Source organism: Zophobas morio, unplaced genomic scaffold, assembly GCF_036711695.1.
Source record: "Zophobas morio isolate AGI-343-1 ecotype UQ-CSIRO unplaced genomic scaffold, CSIRO_AGI_Zmor_V1 ptg000054l, whole genome shotgun sequence".
NCBI classification, from domain to species: Eukaryota; Metazoa; Arthropoda; class Insecta; order Coleoptera; family Tenebrionidae; genus Zophobas; species Zophobas morio.
The window spans coordinates 2,980,908-2,999,008 of NW_026972159.1; the positions used below are offsets into that span (position 1 = coordinate 2,980,908).

The 18,101-nt window shown below is 31.5% G+C and overlaps 2 protein-coding genes across 3 annotated transcripts in view; one reads left to right on the forward strand and one right to left on the reverse strand.

Moving 5' to 3' along the window:
• Nucleotides 1-2,023: 2,023 nt before the first annotated feature.
• Nucleotides 2,024-3,693, forward strand: LOC135142885 (recQ-mediated genome instability protein 1-like). Its single transcript, XM_064074681.1, has 2 exons — nt 2,024-3,508; nt 3,556-3,693. The coding sequence occupies exons 1-2, from the start codon at nt 2,246-2,248 to the stop codon at nt 3,652-3,654; spliced, it is 1,362 nt and encodes a 453-aa protein (XP_063930751.1). The 5' UTR covers nt 2,024-2,245; the 3' UTR covers nt 3,655-3,693.
• LOC135142883 (uncharacterized) overlaps nt 3,688-18,101 on the reverse strand; it is a 43,215-nt gene continuing 28,801 nt past the window's right edge. The window contains exons 4-5 of one of the 2 annotated variants that reach the window (XM_064074676.1): nt 4,520-4,649; nt 3,688-4,146 (exon numbers count right to left, since the gene is read on the reverse strand). In XM_064074676.1, the coding sequence (XP_063930746.1) occupies nt 3,965-4,146; nt 4,520-4,649 (312 nt within the window). In that variant the 3' untranslated portion in view covers nt 3,688-3,964. Of the gene's footprint in view, nt 4,294-4,519; nt 4,650-18,101 lie in introns of both variants that reach the window. The other variant, XM_064074677.1, reaches the window with a different exon arrangement.

Genomic DNA, 18,101 nt, shown 5'->3' on the forward strand with positions numbered 1-18,101 from the left:
GAAAAATCCAAAATTTTAAAAATTAAAAAATCTAAAATTTAAAAATCAAAAAATTGAAAAATCGAAAAAGTAAAAAAATCGACACATCGAAAAATCCAGGAGTCAAAAATCGAAAAGTCGAAGAATCGAAATATTGAAAAATCCCAAAACTGAAATATCGAAAAACTGAAAAATGAGAGAAAAACAAAAAATGGGAAACTAAATGGGGAAATCAAAACATTGAAAAATCGAAAAATTTAAAACGACAATTGAAAACAGAAAATCTAAAACCGGGAAATCGAAAAATTGAAAAATCGAAAAGTCGAAGAATCAAAATATTGAAAAGTCCCAAAACTGAAATATCGAAAAACTGAAAAATAAAAGAAAAACTGAAAAATGGAAAATCTGAAAAATCGGAAAACTGAAATTTCCAAAATCAGAAAAATTGAGCAATAGAAAAATCCAAAAAGTGAAGTCGAAAAATTGAAACCTTAAAAAAATAAAAAAAAAAAAAAAAATCAATAACCTGAAAAACCGAAAAATTAAAGAATTGAAGAACAGGAATATCGAAACCCTCGAAAGTCAAGAAATGGGAAAATCAAAACATCAATTAATTGAAAAATCGAAAATTTGACAGTTTGAAAAAACGACAATTGAAAAACAGAAAATCTAAAACCGCAAAGTCGAAAAATCGATTAATTAAGAAATCAAAACATTTGAAAAATTCGAAAACTTGAAAAACTGAAATTTCGAAGAGCTGAAATGAAAAATCGAGAAATCGAAAAATCTAAAATTTTAAGAATTGAAAAATTAGAATACCAAAAAATGAAGAACTCTAAAATTTAAAAATCGAAAAAGTAAAAAGTCGCCACATCGAAAAATCCATAAGTTAAAAATGGAAAAGTCGTATTGAAAAATCCCACAACTGAAATATCAAAAACTGAAAAATGAAAGAAAAACTGACGAATCGAAAAACTGACAAATCCCAAAATTGAAATATCCAAAAACTGAGAATCTAAAGAATCGAAAAATTGAGAAATCGAAAAATAAATAAAATGAAGTCGAAATATCGAAACCTTAAAAAAATCGAAAAATTGAAAAACCAAAAAACATGAAAAATCAATTAAATGAAAAATCGACAGAGTTTATAAAAGTCAAAAATTGAAAAATCGAAATATTTAAAAATCGTAAAATTGAAGAGAAAAACCGAAAACCAAGAAATTGAAAAATTGAGAAACTGTAAAATCCAAAAATTGAAAAATAAATAGGAGTAAACTGAAAAGTCCCGAAACTAAAATTTCGAAAAAATGAGAATTCCAAAGTTGAAGCAGCAGAAATTGTGGTCGAAACCGGTTAGAATGATCAGATCACGGATCATGGCTTATAAATCAAATCGTTTCCGAACGCTTAGAGTCGACATTGGCCTGACTGCGCTCTGGTCTATAGATCAAACAAGTTCTCAGACGACGAACTGTAATTCGTGTGACCTGAATTAAAGTGAAGGAAACAGTAAGCAGCTCATAATATTCTGGTAAATCCAGTGTCAATTTGTCGAAAGTAAAACGCGTCGTAAAAAATATTATGCCATTTTTTCTAGTTAATTTTATTCCTAAAGTCGCGATCTTTTCTATGGAACCACTCCCTAGTGTAAATTTTCAAAATTTGTTTAGTGTAAGTGACCTTGAAGGGTTTCTGGGGGAAAACATATGTGTCAAAAATTTGACAGGTTAGATGGCCCCATTGTCAATGTAGATATTTTATTTTAATAAATAGATGAACAGAACATACAGTATGCACGGGATACAGTACGGCATAAATGAGGGCAACCGAAACATTCGTGTTGTGCTAGTTTCGATTGCCATATCAACTACCGCTACCAACCGCTTTCGGCGTAAAGTACTAGATGACAGGGCTACCAACTTGACTTTTTATCGAGTGGTTCCGTAGAAATGACCGCCACTGTAGTTAGAAACAAACACTGTTACCAACCGTCATTTCATGACGCTTCTCTATGTTCTCTGTTCACACCACGCATGTCACACAAATGTTCGAAAATTTCGACAAAATAAACACCCGAAAGTGTTATTTGCACGCCAACTTGCAATCTGAACTCGTTTAACCACCCAGTGATGACCAAAGTGCACTAATTGAGAATATATTCACATCGATTTGAATTTACCGCCCGAAAATGACATAATCGTCGCTTGTCAAAACATAACCTACAAAAATTCAAAATAAACCCTCCCGATGCCTCGAAACTCGCCCGATGGCCGAACTAACCACCATCAAATCCTTCTTCACCTCCATCCAAGTCCACTTCTCCGACATGTGGCTCGAAAGCTGCATCCACTGGTGCAAAACCGAGACCCTCTCCCCCAACTACACCCCCAAAGAGCTCCAATCCAAAGTGTACGAACAGTGGCTCTTGCTCGACCTACGCGACGTGGAAGTGGCCGTCCTGCCGCCGCACCTCTCCACCAAGCAGCACTACACCCTCACCGGGAACTTCTGTCTGCAGATGATGCAAATCGTGGACATATCTAAGCCCAAGCTGTGGCAGCTGCAGAAAATCCGCAACAGCAACGCTCTGACGAGAGGAACTCAGCAAGACTCGGACATCGCGGGCACGGGGAAACGCCTTCTGCAGATGACCCTCACCGACGGGGTGCAAGAAATCGAGGCCATGGAGTACCGACCCGTGCCGACTTTGAGACTCAATTTGGCCCCCGGGACGAAGATGAGGGTCATGGGGCCCGTGGTGGTGCGTCGGGGGCGGTTGATGCTTGAGCAACAAAACGTGAAGGTGCTGGGGGGCGAAGTGGAGGAGTTGCTGGTGGCGAACGCGTCTGAAAATGTGCTAGCGCGGGCGCTGAAGCTGCCGTTGAACCCCAATCCGGGGGCCATCGAGGAGAGGTTGCTCGCGGTGGAGAAAGAGGAGAAGGATGAGGGGTATTTGCAGGTGAAGAACGTGAAACCACAGGTGCTAAGACAGAAAGTGGCGGTAGACACAATGGAGGGGGATTTGACTGCAGAGGAGATCGAGATGTTATTGGAGGCGGAAGCTGAGTTTGATCAAACAAGGAGGGATGATAATAGAACTCCAGACTTGTTTGACGAGGGCGGTTTTAGTAGGAGTCGTACGTCGACACAAGTGGCCCCCATGTCGCTTGACGACGACGACGACGTCTTCAACGACATAGACATTGACGCTCATTTAGACCAAGTGGAAAGTGCGCCAGTGGCGGGACCTAGCGTAATCACAATAGCCAAACTTATACAAAACAAAAACAATATAAGTAAAGGTGTGTTTAGAATCCGCGCGAAATTCAAATCGGTCGAAGAAAAACTAACCGTGAGCGACGGGGAGTACAAATTAGTCATAAAAGTTGAGGATGCGAGTGGGGATTTGGTGGTTCGCGTGCACAGTGACGTCATTTCTGAGTTCGCGGAGTGCACCCCCACTTCAATAATGAGTCTGAAGAGTAACGTGTTGGGTAAAAACAAAGAAGCGATAGAAAAAATGATGCAGGTACACCATTCAACAATTATTATCACACTCTGAATTTTTTGTTCCAGACTATAGTGAAAGTCAAGGATAAACTCCTGGTTCTAGACAACATCCTCGTCGTCCAAATCGAAAAAGACAAAACCCCAGTCATCACAAAAATCCTGTAGCGAGCGAAGCGAGCTTCACCAATAAACCCTCAATCTGAATGCAATACTGTTTAATTTTACAAAAGTAGACAGATATATAAATACACAAACATAAAACTGCAAATTTCATCACAGAGTTTACACTTTTTTTAAAATTAAGGCGCCAAATTGGAATGAACATATTCTAATACCACAGCGTACGCTTAACAATACATATTATACTTAAAATTAAAACTGTAAGCAGTATGACATTATAAAACGTGAAAAATTGTTCCGTTAATGGAATGTAAGTAATTTTTTAATACAATAAACGTTTTTTTTTATTCTTAGTCTAGAACAGTATGTCTGAATTGGCCCCGGCGCTGAACAGAATGGGTTTTTCGACTTCTTGCACGAACAAATCGGCTTCGGGTGTCTCCGGCTTGGTTACTGGCGCGGTCTGGAAACTGCGAGTGACCCCTGGCTGGAAGTCCTCGGTACTTTTTGGGGTGTAGTTGGCTAGAGTTGACGTGCCTGCAATTCAATCAGTGAAAACGCCATTTTTGAAATAAATCCATCCACTAATTGAATTTGGAGCAGCCATATTGGAAACGTCAAACTTCAAGCCACAATTACACAGCCGAAATTGAACTGTGTTTAAAAGTTACATAATTTTGGATACTGAAAATGAAAATAATTTAGGTACCTACAAATTTTGTTACAGGTTGTCGTTTATTTATAAAAATATAATAGTAACTATTTTATAGTTTTATACAAAAAAACTTTGTTTTATTATTTTACTAAAACACTCTTTTAAAGAGATTTTCGTTCATATTGTAACATAAATAAATATATTATACACTACATAGTGGACAGATACGGACTAACACACTTTTTGCTTATTTACCAGAGAGCGAAGGAACTGAATGACGGATTTGTGCAACTGGGGGCGACTTGGGAATGTCTTCTATGAGCAACGATGTTTCTGAAGGGTACTCGTAAACTTCTGGACCCTCGTCGACGAAGGATATCTTCAGCTGTGGAAAAAAACAACTTTAATACTCGTTTTGGAAAGACTAACGTATGCAATATTTACAAACCATAAATCAAGTCAAGTGCACTTTTTTCGAGAGAAACAATGCGCGTTATGAAACTTATCACACTTTTGTTATCTAAAGTGATTATTATGTGTTATCAAGGTCGTCGTCGAACATGAGCACTATGTATAATTTGTGGATCAATATCTTACAAGAATCAATAAAATTGGAAAAATTTATGAGTTAAAATTGATCAATTCCGTGCAAGGCGGCGATGACGTCACCCCTAAATTAAATAAACATGGCTTACATCGATCTGGAACGGGGTTTCGTCAGAGAACATAGAGAAGCGTCATAGTTTAAATTAAATGACGGTTGAGGACTCCTCGACTTATGTTGGCAACAGTGTTTGCTTCTAACTAGGCATAAAATTAACTACAATAGAAAAAATGTCAAATTTCGACAAATTGACACTGGATTTACCAGAATATTACGAGCTGCTTACTGTTTCCTTCACTTTAATTCAGGTCACACGAATTACAGTTTGGGGACTTTTCAGTTTACTCCTATTTATTTTTAAATTTTTGGATTTTACAATTTCTCAATTTTTCAATTTCTCGGTTTTCAGTTTTTCTCTTCAATTTTACGATTTTTAAATATTTCGATTTTTCAATTTTTGACTTTTATCAACTCTTTATCTGTAGATTTTTCAATTAATTGATTTTTCGGGTTTTTTGGTCTTTCAATTTTTCGATTTTTTTAAGGTTTCGATATTTTGATTTCACTTTTTTTATTTTTCGATTCTTTAGATTCTCAGTTTTTGGATATTTCAGTTTTGGGATTTCTCAATATTTCTGTTCTTCGACTTTTCCATTTTTGACTTCTGGATTTTTCGATTTTTCATTTCAGTTCTTCGATATTTCAATTTTTCAAGTTTTCGAATTTTTCAAATGTTTTGATTTCTTAATCAATCGATTTTTCGACTTCCCGGTTTTAGATTTTCTGTTTTTCAATTGTCGTTTTTTCAAATTTTCGATTTTTCAATTTTCCCATTTCTTTACTTTCAAGGGCTTCGATATTCCTGTTCTCCAATTCTTTAATTTTTAGATTTTTCAGGTTTTTGATTTTTTACTTTGTAATTTTCTTAAGGTTTGAATTTTTCGACTTCACTTTTTGGATTTTTCAGGTTTTCCATTTTTCAGTTTTTCGATATTTCAGTTTTGGGACTTTACAATATTTTGATTCTTCGACTTTTCGATTTTTGGCATCTAGAGTTTTCGATGTGTCGATTTTTTTACTTTTTTGATTTTTCAATTTTTCGATTTCCCGGTTTTAGATTTTCTGTTTTCAATTGTCGTTTTAAATTTTTCGATTTTTCAATGTTTTGATTTCCCGATTTAGTTTCCCATTTTTAGTTTTTCTCTCATGTTTCGACCTTTCGATTTCAGGAGTTTTCAATTTTTCGATGTTTTAGTTTTGAGATTTTTCAATTTTTCGATATTTCAGTGTAGGGATTTTTCAATATTTCTATTCTTCAATTTTCTACTTTCCATTTTTTCGATTTCTCGATTCTCCAGGTTTCTGATTTTCAATTTTTGATTTGATTCTTTAAATTTTCAATTTTTCGACCTTCCGCTGTCTGGATTTTTCAATATTTCTTCAATTTTTCAACTTTCTGTTTTTTGGATTTCTCGATTTGCCTATTTTTCAGTTTTTTGATTTTTGATGTTTCGATTTTTCAGGTTTTTGATTTTCAATTTCGGAATTTTTCAATTATTCGGTGTTTCAGCTTTGGGATTTTTCAATTTTTCTATTCTTCAATTTTTCAATTTTCCGTTTTTCGATTTCTCGATTTTTCAGTTTTTTGATTTTTAATGTTTCGATTTTTCAGGATTTTGATTTTCAAATTCTGATTTGATCCTTTAAATTTTCAATTTTTCGATATTTCAGTGTAGGGATTTTTCAATATTTCTATTCTTCAATTTTCTACTTTTCATTTTTTCGATTTCTCGATTCTTCAGGTTTCTGATTTCCAATTTTTGATTTGATTCTTTAAATTTTCAATTTTTCGACCTTCCGCTGTCTGGATTTTTCAATATTTCTTCAATTTTTCAACTTCTGTTTTTTGGATTTCTCGATTTGTCTATTTTTCAGTTTTTTGATTTTTGATTTTTCGATTTTTCAGGTTTTTGATTTTCAATTTCTAAATTTTTCAATTTTTCGGTGTTTTATCTTTGGGATTTTTCGATATTTCTAGTCTTAAATTTTTCAACTTTTCGTTTTTTCGATTTTTCAGTTTTTTGGTTTTTGATTTTCAATTTCAGATTTGATTCTTTAAATTTTCAATTTTCCGACCTTTTGGTTTCGGGATTTTTCACTTTTTCGATATTTCAGTTTTGGGATTTTTCAATATTTCGATTCTTCGACTTTTCGATTTTTGACTCCTGGATTTTTCGAAGTGTCGATTTTTTTACTTTTTCGATTTTTCAATTTTTCGATGTTTTAGTTTTGAGATTTTTCAATTTTTCGATATTTCAGTGTAGGGATTTTTCAATATTTCTATTCTTCAATTTTCTACTTTCCATTTTTTCGATTTCTCGATTCTCCAGGTTTCTGATTTTCAATTTTTGATTTGATTCTTTAAATTTTCAATTTTTCGACCTTCCGCTGTCTGGATTTTTCAATATTTCTTCAATTTTTCAACTTTCTGTTTTTTGGATTTCTCGATTTGCCTATTTTTCAGTTTTTTGATTTTTGATGTTTCGATTTTTCAGGTTTTTGATTTTCAATTTCGGAATTTTTCAATTATTCGGTGTTTCAGCTTTGGGATTTTTCAATTTTTCTATTCTTCAATTTTTCAATTTTCCGTTTTTCGATTTCTCGATTTTTCAGTTTTTTGATTTTTAATGTTTCGATTTTTCAGGATTTTGATTTCCAATTTTTGATTTGATTCTTTAAATTTTCAATTTTTCGACCTTCCGCTGTCTGGATTTTTCAATATTTCTTCAATTTTTTAACTTTCTGTTTTTTTGGATTTCTCGATTTGTCTATTTTTCAGTTTTTTGAATTTTGATTTTTCGATTTTTCAGGTTTTTGATTTTCAATTTCTAAATTTTTCAATTTTTCGGTGTTTTATCTTTGGGATTTTTCGATATTTCTAGTCTTAAATTTTTCAACTTTTCGTTTTTTCGATTTTTCAGTTTTTTGGTTTTTGATTTTCAATTTCAGATTTGATTCTTTAAATTTTCAATTTTCCGACCTTTTGGTTTCTGGATTTTTCACTTTTTCGAATTTTCAGGTTTTTGATTTTTCAATTTTTCGATTTTTTTTGAAGATTTCGGTTGTTTTACTTCACTTTTTTGATATTTCGATTTCTCAGTTTTTGTTGTTTTTCAGTTTTTCTATACGTCAGTTTTTCTTTAATTTTTCAATTTTAGATATTTCAGTTTTGGGACTTTTCAGTTTATTTATTGCTCAATTTTTCGATTTTACCATTATTTCTCAATTTCTTTCAATTTTTCGTTTTTTCGTTTCTTCAATTCTTCAATTTTGAAGCTTTTTAGGTTTTTAATTTTCAGTTTTTTTGATTTTTTAAGGTTTTTCACTTTTTTGACTGTTTGATTTCTCATTTTTTCAATATTATAATTTCCCAATTTCTGAATTTTTAAGTTTTTAGTTTTTTCAGTTCTTCCATTTTTCAATTTCTCGATTTTCAATTTTTCAATTTCTCAATTTTCCAATGTTTCAGATTTTTCACTTTTTCAGTATTTCGATTATTCGACTTTTCGATTTACTTCTGGATTTTTCAAAGTGTCGATTTTTTTAGACTTCCCGGTTTTAGATTTTCTGTTTTTCAATTGTCATTTTGTCAAATTTTCGATTTTTTAATTTTTCAAATTTGACTTTTATAAACTCTCAATTTTCCGATTTTTCAATTAATCGATGTTTTGATTTGCCCATTTCTTGACCTTCGAGTGCTTCGATTTTCATATTTTTCAATTCCTTAATTTTTTGATTTTTCAGGTTTTCGATTTTTTAACGTTTCTATTTTTCGACTTCACTTTTTGGATTTTTCTATTGCTCAATTTTTCGACTTTTTAGGTTCTGAGTTTTTGGATATTTAAGTTTTCGGATTTTTCAGGTTTTCCATTTTTCAATATTTTGATTCTTTGACTTTTCGATTTTTGGCTTCTGGAGTTTTCGATGTGTCGATTTTTCAACTTTTTTGATTTTTCAATTTTTCGATTGCTTAATCTTTCGATTTTTCGACTTCCCGGTTTTAGATTTTCTGTTTTCAATTGTCGTTTTAAATTTTTCGATTTTTCAATGTTTTGATTTCCCGATTTAGTTTCCCATTTTTAGTTTTTCTTTCATTTTTCGGTTTTTCGATATTTTAGTTTTGGGATTTTTCAATATTTCGATTCTTCGACTTCTCGATTTTTGACTCCTGGATTTTTCGATGTGTCGATTTTTTTACTTTTTCGATTTTTCAATTTTTCGATTTTCAAATTTTTGATTATAGATTTTTTAATTTTTAAAATTTTAGATTTTTCATTTCAGCTCTTCGATATTTCAGTTTTTCAAGTTTTCGAATTTTTCAAATGTTTTGATTTCTTAATCAATAGATTTTTCGACTTCCCGCTTTTAGATTTTCTGTTTTTCAATTTTTCAAATTTGATATTTATAAACTGTCAATTTTTGGATTTTTCAATTAATCGATGTTTTGATTATCCCATTTCTTGACTTTCGAGGGTTTCGATATTCCTGTTCTTCAATTCTTTAATTTTTCGATTTTTCAGGTTTTTGACTTTATATTTTTAAATTTTTTTAAGGTTTCAATTTTTCGACTTCACTCTTTGGATTTTTCTATTGCTCAATTCGACTTTTTAGGTTCTCAGTTTTTGGATATTTCAGTTTTCGGATTTTTCATGTTTTCCATTTTTTAGTTTTTGTTTCATTTTTCAGTTTTTCGATATTTCAGTTTTGGGATTTTTCAATATCTTGATTCTTCGACTTTTCGATTTTTCAATTTTTCGATTGCTTAATCTGTCGATTTTTCGACTTTCGGTTTTAGATTTTCTGTTTTCAATTGTCGTTTTATATTTTTCGATTTTTCAATGTTTTGATTTCCCGATTTAGTATCCTATTTTTAGTTTTTCTTCTATTTTTCAGTTTTTAATACATATTTCAATATTAAAATTTAAAATTTTATATTTTTTATTTTTAAAGTTTTAGATTTTTCGATTTCTCGATTTTTCATTTCGGTTCTTCGATATTTCAATTTTTCAAGTTTTCGAATTTTTCAAATGTTTCGATTTCTTAATCTTTTGATTTTTCGACTTCCCGGTTTTAGATTTTCTGTTTTTTAATTGTCATTTTGTCAATTTTTCGATTTTTCAATTAATCTATGTTTTGATTTTCCCAATTCTTGACTTTCGAGGGTTTCGATATTCCCGTTCAATTCTTTAATTTTTCGATTTTTCAGGTTTTTGATTTATTTTTTAATTTTTTTAAGGTTTCAATTTTTCGACCCCACTTTTTGGATTTTTTCGATTTCACAATTTTTCGATTTGTCAGTTTTTCTTTCACTTTTCAGTCTTTCGATATTTCAGTTTTGGGATTTTTCAATATTTCTATTCTTCGACTTTTCCATTTTTGACTTCTGGATTTTTCGATGTGTCGATTTTTTGCTTTTTCGATTTTTAAATTTTAGATTTCTCAATTTTTTGGTATTTTAATTTTTTAATATTTAAAATTTTAGATTTTTCGATTTCTCGATTTTTCATTTCAGCTTTTCGATATTTCAGTTTTTCAAGTTTTCGAATTTTTCAAATGTTTTGATTTCTTAATCAATCGATTTTTCGACCCGGTTTTAGATTTTATGTTCTTCAATTGTCGTTTTTTCAATTTTCCCATTTCTTTACTTTCAAGGGTTTCGATATTCCTGTTCTCCAATTTTTTAATTTTTAGATTTTTCAGGTTTTTGATTTTTGATTTTTTAATTTTTTTAAGGCTTCAATTTTTCGACTTCAGTTTTTGGATTTTTCTATTGCTCAATTTTTCGACTTTTTATGTTCTCAGTTTTTGGATATTTAAGTTTTCGGATTTTTCAGGTTTTCCATTTTTCAGTTTTTCGATATTTCAGTTTTGGGATTTTTCAATATTTTGATTCTTCGACTTTTCGATTTTTGGCTTCTGGACTTTTCGATGTGTCGATTTTTTTACTTTTTCGATTTTTCAATTTTTCGATTGCTTAATCTTTCGATTTTTCGACTTCCCGGTTTTAGATTTTGTTTTCAATTGTCGTTTTAAATTTTTCGATTTTTCAATGTTTTGATTTTCCGATTTAGTTTCCCATTTTTAGTTTTTCTTTCATTTTTCAGTTTTGGGATTTTTCAATATTTCGATTCTTCGACTTTTCGATTCTTGACTCCTGGATTTTTCGACGTGCCGATCTTTTTACTTTTTCGATTTTTAAATTTTACATTTTTTAATTTTTAAAATTTTCGAATTTTCGATTTCTCGATTTTTCATTTGAGTTCTTCGATATTTCAATTTTTCAAGTTTTCGAATTTTTTAAATGTTTCGATTTCTTAATCTTCCGATTTTTCGACTTCCAGGTTTTAGATTTTCTGTTTTTCAATTGTCATTTTGCCAAATTTTCGGTTTTTTAATTTTTCAAATTTGACTTTTTTAAACTCTCAATTTTTCGATTTTTCAATTAATCTACGTTTTGATTTTCCCATTTCTTGACCTTCAAGTGTTTCGATTTTCCTGTTCATCAATTCTTTAATTTTTTAATTTTTCAGGTTTTTGATTTTTCAATATTTCAATTCTTCGGCTTTTTTATTTTTGACTTCTGGGTTTTTCGATGTGTCTACCTTTTTACTTTGTCGATTTTTCAATTTTTGGATTTTTAAATTTTAGATTTTTCTTTTGATATTTTAATTTTTCAATATTTCTTGATCTTTCTACTTTTCGACTTCCTGGTTTTAGATGTTCTGTTTTTCAATTTTTCGATTTGTTAATTTTTCATTCCCGATTTATCGAGATTTGATTGTTCAGGTTTTCGATTTGTCATTTTATCAATTTTTTATTTTGGCCTCTTTCGGTTTCTCAGTTTTTCCAGTTTTCCATTTTATCGTTTTTTGATTTTTCCGCATTTCCAATTTTTCAACTTTTAACTTTTTGTTTGTCGATTTCTCTATTGTTCGAGTTTTCGACTTCATTCATTTTCGATTTCTCATTCTTTGAATTTTGCAATCTCTCAATTTTTCAATTTTTTGAATTTTTAAGTTCTTTGATTTCTCGATTTAACGAGATTTGGATTTTTGATATTTTGATTGTCAATTTCTCAATTTATAAATTGTTCAATTTTTAACTTTTCGATTTTTCGACTCCACGATTTCTTGATCTTTTGATTTTTCGATTTCTCAGTTTTTCGATGTTTCGATTTTTCAGTTATTCGATTTTTGAATTTTACATTTTTTCGATTTTCAGTTCTTCGATATTTCAATTACTAGATTTCTCGATTTTTCGATTATTTTAATTGTTTATTTTTTTTCTCACTGTTAATATCATACAGTGTATCGAAAACAACCACAAAAATTGTCACTAAAAACATAAAAAAAAAAAATTCATACAAAATAGAACACAGTGTTTCCAAAACGTTTTCCCGAAAAAAATCATTGGGTTATTACGATTTCTACAATATTCTTACTTTAAGACGTTTTGCTAGTATAAAACACAAATAAAGAATCAATTCTTAGTTAAACAAAATATGTAAAATCATCTGAATATGTACCAAAAAATTGACTTAGTCGTTATAAAAACCGACCAAACAACTATTTCCCGCAGAAATTATAGTCTAAACCAACCAAATCGCTTCTGAACGCTTAGAGTCGATATTGGCTTGAGCGCGCTCTGGTCTGTAAATCAAACAAGTTCTCAGGCAAAATCAGCCTGTATGTCGCATCTATATTAATCTATGGTTTCGTACACAATTTCTCTACTCACAACGAATTCCCCATTCACATAACAATTATGCATTATTACATCGATAATTGCGATGAAAAGAAAAGCGTAACTGGTGTGTGCGCATAAATTTTATTTTCATTTCAGTTCCTGCTAACTATTCACCTGTACTAATAAGCCAACGATTCCGTAATTAATTGGTAATTTCGTCCGTCTGCCGATTAATACCGCACAGGTGGAAAAACAGTCCACTAACCTGCAACTATTCGAAACTATTAAAAACTGTAACGTTATACAACGGAACAATGAATTAATAAATAAATGTACCTTATTTCGGCAAATTAGCCGGTGTGTTATAACGGCGAGTTGGACTTTGATGCAAAAAATAAACATCGAACTTTGTATCGTGTGTTTGAATTATGCACTGATTAAACTGACATTACATTAATTATTTTACACGATAATAGTCATTGTTATTTTATTGATTAATTGAGCGAAACGAGAAACCGCATTCGAATTCGTCGAGCGACTGTTTTTCCCCCCGAATTTGAATTAAATGCAGGAAGAGAAAACGGCGTTGTCAAAATTCAGAGCAAAAACGGAGAAACTGGAGATTAGTGTGAGAAATTTCATGTACATTACTCTGTAATTTTAAAATTCTCGACTAGCCGCAAACGAATGTTCCCGTTAACTAATCCGATCAAATGAAAAGTACTGTTAAAATTCCGAGCCGATCGTAAGGAAAGTCCGCAGCTTTCCTTCGCTGATTTACTAAAATTTAAAATCGCGCCGACTTCACTCTTTATTTAAATGTCAATCGAAAAGGTAACGCTCTGAAAATATCCTAAACGACTTTGAAATACGAGACTTGTTTGCGTATTGTAAACATGAGCTCATAATCGCCGGCGACGTAGGTTTAGACGTGGGAGAAAACACATTTCACTGATTGCAACAATGCAATCAGATTGATATCGTTGTCAACCTACATAAGTTAGTCGTTTAAAATTTTTTTAATTGGTTTGGAATTATCGTATTCGGTAGGTGCACGATTTTATATCAGGATTGTGCAATATAAATATCCGCTCCTTTTGTTGGATGAAATTGCCCGATAAAATTAATTGGCGGCACTTTGCGACCACTAAATAGTGAACGTCGATTTTTGCACTCTAGTGCGTCATCGATTGTTGTGTGCACACGAAATCCAGATAAATCACGAAGTGCACTAATAGAACCCGTTGCTGAGTCCTAAAAATGAAGGTCTTGAGAAAATTTATTTTTCGTTGCAAATTACGAAAATCGACAATGTATACAGGGTGTTATTCCTCGTCTTTCCGAAAATCACCCAATCACAAAAAAGTTCAAAATAACCCAACGAATGACCCTATGATTTTTTACCACATGTTTAGTAAACACCCTGTATATGAAAAGTCTTGGAATGGTCAATTATCTTCATTATTTGAATTGGTTGGACTGAAAAAATCACGGATGACATTCAAAACAATTTTACGTTCTGGTTTAAAGCAAGCTATTATTTTTAAGTGAGGTAGCTGTATATTTTTTCGTTGTCCTCAATTTATATCATATTTCCTTAGTGTCGGTTTAGATTAGTTATTTAGTTCACACTGACTTTACATAATCCCTTGATTTTGCGCATGTGCGGATTCTGGATCACTTCTTGACTGGAAAATTTGAATTTGGACTCACTCTGACCATGGTGACCCAAACGAGTTGAAATTCAAAACTTCCCGCCAAAAAGTGATTAGAACCCCTTAGAAATTACACGGTGGGGCTTCCGTTCCTTCTTTGGCGGAAATGAGCCGATCGTAGCCGAAATGATCCGAAATATGAATTTTTCCCTCAAAAAATTGTTCAGAACCCGCTAGAAGTTATATGGTGGTACTTCCGACTCACTTTTTGGCGGGAAAATTTGAATTTCGACTGGCTGCGGTGGGTCATCTTGGTAAAAGCGAGTCGAAATTCAAATTTTCCCGCCAAAAGTGATCCAGAACCCCCACTATGTTATATAATGATACTAGAATTGACTGTAATGTTTCTCGTCATCCAAAAATCAAAAATATGCAATGTTTTATTAAAAAAAAAGAAAGATATGGTTTTGGCACATTTTAGAAGTGTAAAAAAATTGAAAACATTATTAATAAACTTTTCCGTTCAGATACACAAGAAATGAAACATCCGAAATGAGAGATCCAAAATGAACGCGAAATTAGAAATGAAAAGAAATGAAAATTGAAAAATGAGGAATAAATGCGAAATAAGAAATTGGAAAAGCGAAATGTGAAATGGTACGTGGGAAATGAGAAATGAAAGATGAGAAATGCGAAATGAGAAACTAGAAACACTAATTGAAAAATTAGAAATGCGAAATTAGTAATGAAGAGATGAAAAGTGAGAAATGCGAAATTAGAAACACGAAATGAAAAATGAGAAATGAAAAAAAAATGAAAAATTAGGAATGAGTAACAAGAAATGCGAAATGAATTAGAAATCCTGTCATTAAAACTGAAACATGCGAAATGTGAAACAAAGGCAAAATACGAAATTTAAAAACGAAATGAAAAATGAAGAATGAAAAATGTGAAATGAAAAATAAGAAATATGAGAAATGCGAAACGAGAAAATTTAGAAATCTGAAATGCGAAATCAGAAGAAATGAGAAATTGGAAGTGCGAAATGACAAATCTGAAATGCGAAATGAAGAATAAAAAAATGTGAAACGAAAAATGGGAAATGAGAAAATTAGAAATGAGAAATGAGACGAGAAATAAGAAATGCGAAATGAGAAATTGAAAAAACCAAATGTGAAATGGGACGTGGGAAATGTGAAATGGTACGTGGGAAATGCGAAATGGTACGAGGGAAATATGAAATGGGGAAATTAGATGTGAAAAATGAAAAATGCGAAATGAACGCGAAATTAGAAATGAAGAGATGAAAATTGAGAAATGAAAACTGAAAATAGCGAAATGAGAAAATTTAGAAATCAGAAATGCGAAAATTAGAAATGAGAAATTGGAAGCGCGAAATGACAAATCTGATATGCGAAATGAGAAATTGCAAAAGCAAAACGGGAAATGAGAAATGGGAAACGAGAAATAAGAAATGCGGAATTAGAAGTCGAAAAAACGAAATGTGAATTGGGACGTGGGAAATGTGAAATGGTACGTGCGAAATGTGAAATGGTACGGGGAAAATATGAAATGAGAAATGAGATGTGAAAAATGAAAAATGTGAAATGAACGCGAAATTAGAAATGAAGAGATGAAAATTGAGAAATGAAAACTGAAAATAGAGAAAAATGAGAAAATTTAGAAATCAGAAATGCGAAATGGGAAATGACAATTCCAAATTAAAAAATTGGAAAAGCGAAATGTGAAAATGAGAAATGAGAAATTGGAAGTGCGAAATGACAAATCTGAAATGCGAAATGGGAAATTGCAAAAGCAAAACGGGAAATGAGAAATAAGAAATGCGGAATTAGAAATTGAAAAAACGAAATGTGAAATGGGACGTGGGAAATGTGAAATGGTACGTGCGAAATGTGAAATGGTACGGGGAAAATATGAAATGAGAAATGAGATGTGAAAAATGAAAACTGAAAATAGAGAAAAATGAGAAAATTTAGAAATCAGAAATGCGAAATGGGAAATGACAATTCCAAATTAAAAAATTGGAAAAGCGAAATGTGAAAATGAGAAATGAGAAATTGGAAGTGCGAAATGACAAATCTGAAATGCGAAATGAGAAATTGCAAAAGCCAAACGGGAAATGAGAAATGGGAAACGAGAAATAAGAAATGCAGAATTAGAAATTGAAAAAACGAAATGTGAAATGGGACGTGGGAAATGTGAAATGAGATGTGAAAAACGAAAAATGTGAAATGAACGCGAAATTAGAAATGAAGAGATGAAAATTGAGAAATGAAAACTGAAAATAGAGAAAAATGAGAAAATTTAGAAATCAGAAATGCGAAATGGGAAATGACAATTCCAAATTAAAAAATTGGAAAAGCGAAATGAGAAATTGCAAAAGCAAAACGGGAAATGAGAAATGGGACGTGGGAAATGTGAAATGGTACGTGGGAAATGTGAAATGGTACGGGGAAATGTGAAATGAGAAATGAGATGTGAAAAATGAAAAATGTGAAATGAACGCGAAATTAGAAATGAAGAGATGAAAATTGAGAAATGAAAACTGAAAATAGCGAAGTGCGAAAATTTAGAAATTCGAAATGCGAAATGACAATTCCAAATTTAAAAATTGGAAAAGCGAAATGTGGAATGAGAAATTGGAAGTGCGAAATGACAAATCTGAAATGCGAAATGAGAAATTGCAAAAGCAAAACGGGAAATGAGAAATGGGAAACGAGAAATAAGAAATGCGAAATGAGAAATTGGAAAAACGAAATGTGAAATTGGTCGTGGGAAATGTGAAATGGTACGGGGGAAATGTGAAATGGGACGTGGGAAATGTGAAATGGGAAATGAAAAATGCGAAATGAGAAAGTTTAGAAATCAGAAATGGGAAATGAGAAAATTTAGAAATCATAAATGCGAAATGGGAAAATTAGAAATGAAAAATGGTACGTGGAAAAATGAAATGGGAAATGAGATATGAGATATGAAAAATGTGAAATGAAAACTGAAAAATACGAATTGAGAAACTGGAAATAAAAAATACAAAATGTGAAATTGGAAATTAGAAATCCGAAATGAAAAATGAGGAATGAAAAATAAAAAATTACGAATGAGAAAATGAAAAATTACGAATAAGTAAGAAGAAATGCGAAATGTGAAATAAACGCACAATGCGAAATGTGAAATAAACGCACAATGCGAAATTAGAAATACGAAATGAAAAATGGGAAAGCGAAACGAAAAAATTTAGAAATCAGAAATGCGAAATGAAAAATCCGAAATGAACACGAAATGGGAGGAAATGAGAAAGGATAGCCGCGAAATGTGAAATGGGACGGGGAAATGTGAAGTGGTACGTGGGAAATGTGAAATGACAAATGGGAAATGCGAAATAAGAAACGAGAAATGCGAAATAAGAAATTACAAAAGCGAAATGAAAAATGGAGAATGAAAAATGTGAAATAAGAAATTGCAAAATGATAAACTGGAAACACGAAATGAAAAACGTGAAATGAGAAATACGAAACGAGAAAATTTAAAAATCAGAAGAAATGAAAATTGAAAAATGAGTAATGAATGCGAAATGGAAGAAAGGTAGACGCGAAATGGGAAATGAGATGTGAAAAATGAAAAATCCGATATTTGAAATTCGAAATGAAAAATGGGAAATTAATTTGACATGAGAAATGACAAATTAGGAATGAGTAATGAGAAATATGAAATAAGAAATGAAAAATGGGAAATGAGAAATAAGAAATGTGAAATTAGACATGAAAATTAAGAAATGAGGAATAAGAAAAAAAGAGAAAGGATAGACGATAAA

Excerpts from the sequence above, each read along its gene's own strand:
- LOC135142885 (XM_064074681.1), top strand. The coding sequence starts at position 2,246 with ATGGCCGAACTAACCACCATCAAATCCTTCTTCACCTCCATCCAAGTC. Across the intron at positions 3,509-3,555 it reads CGATAGAAAAAATGATGCAG|ACTATAGTGAAAGTCAAGGA; the intron begins GTACACCATTCA and ends TTTTTGTTCCAG.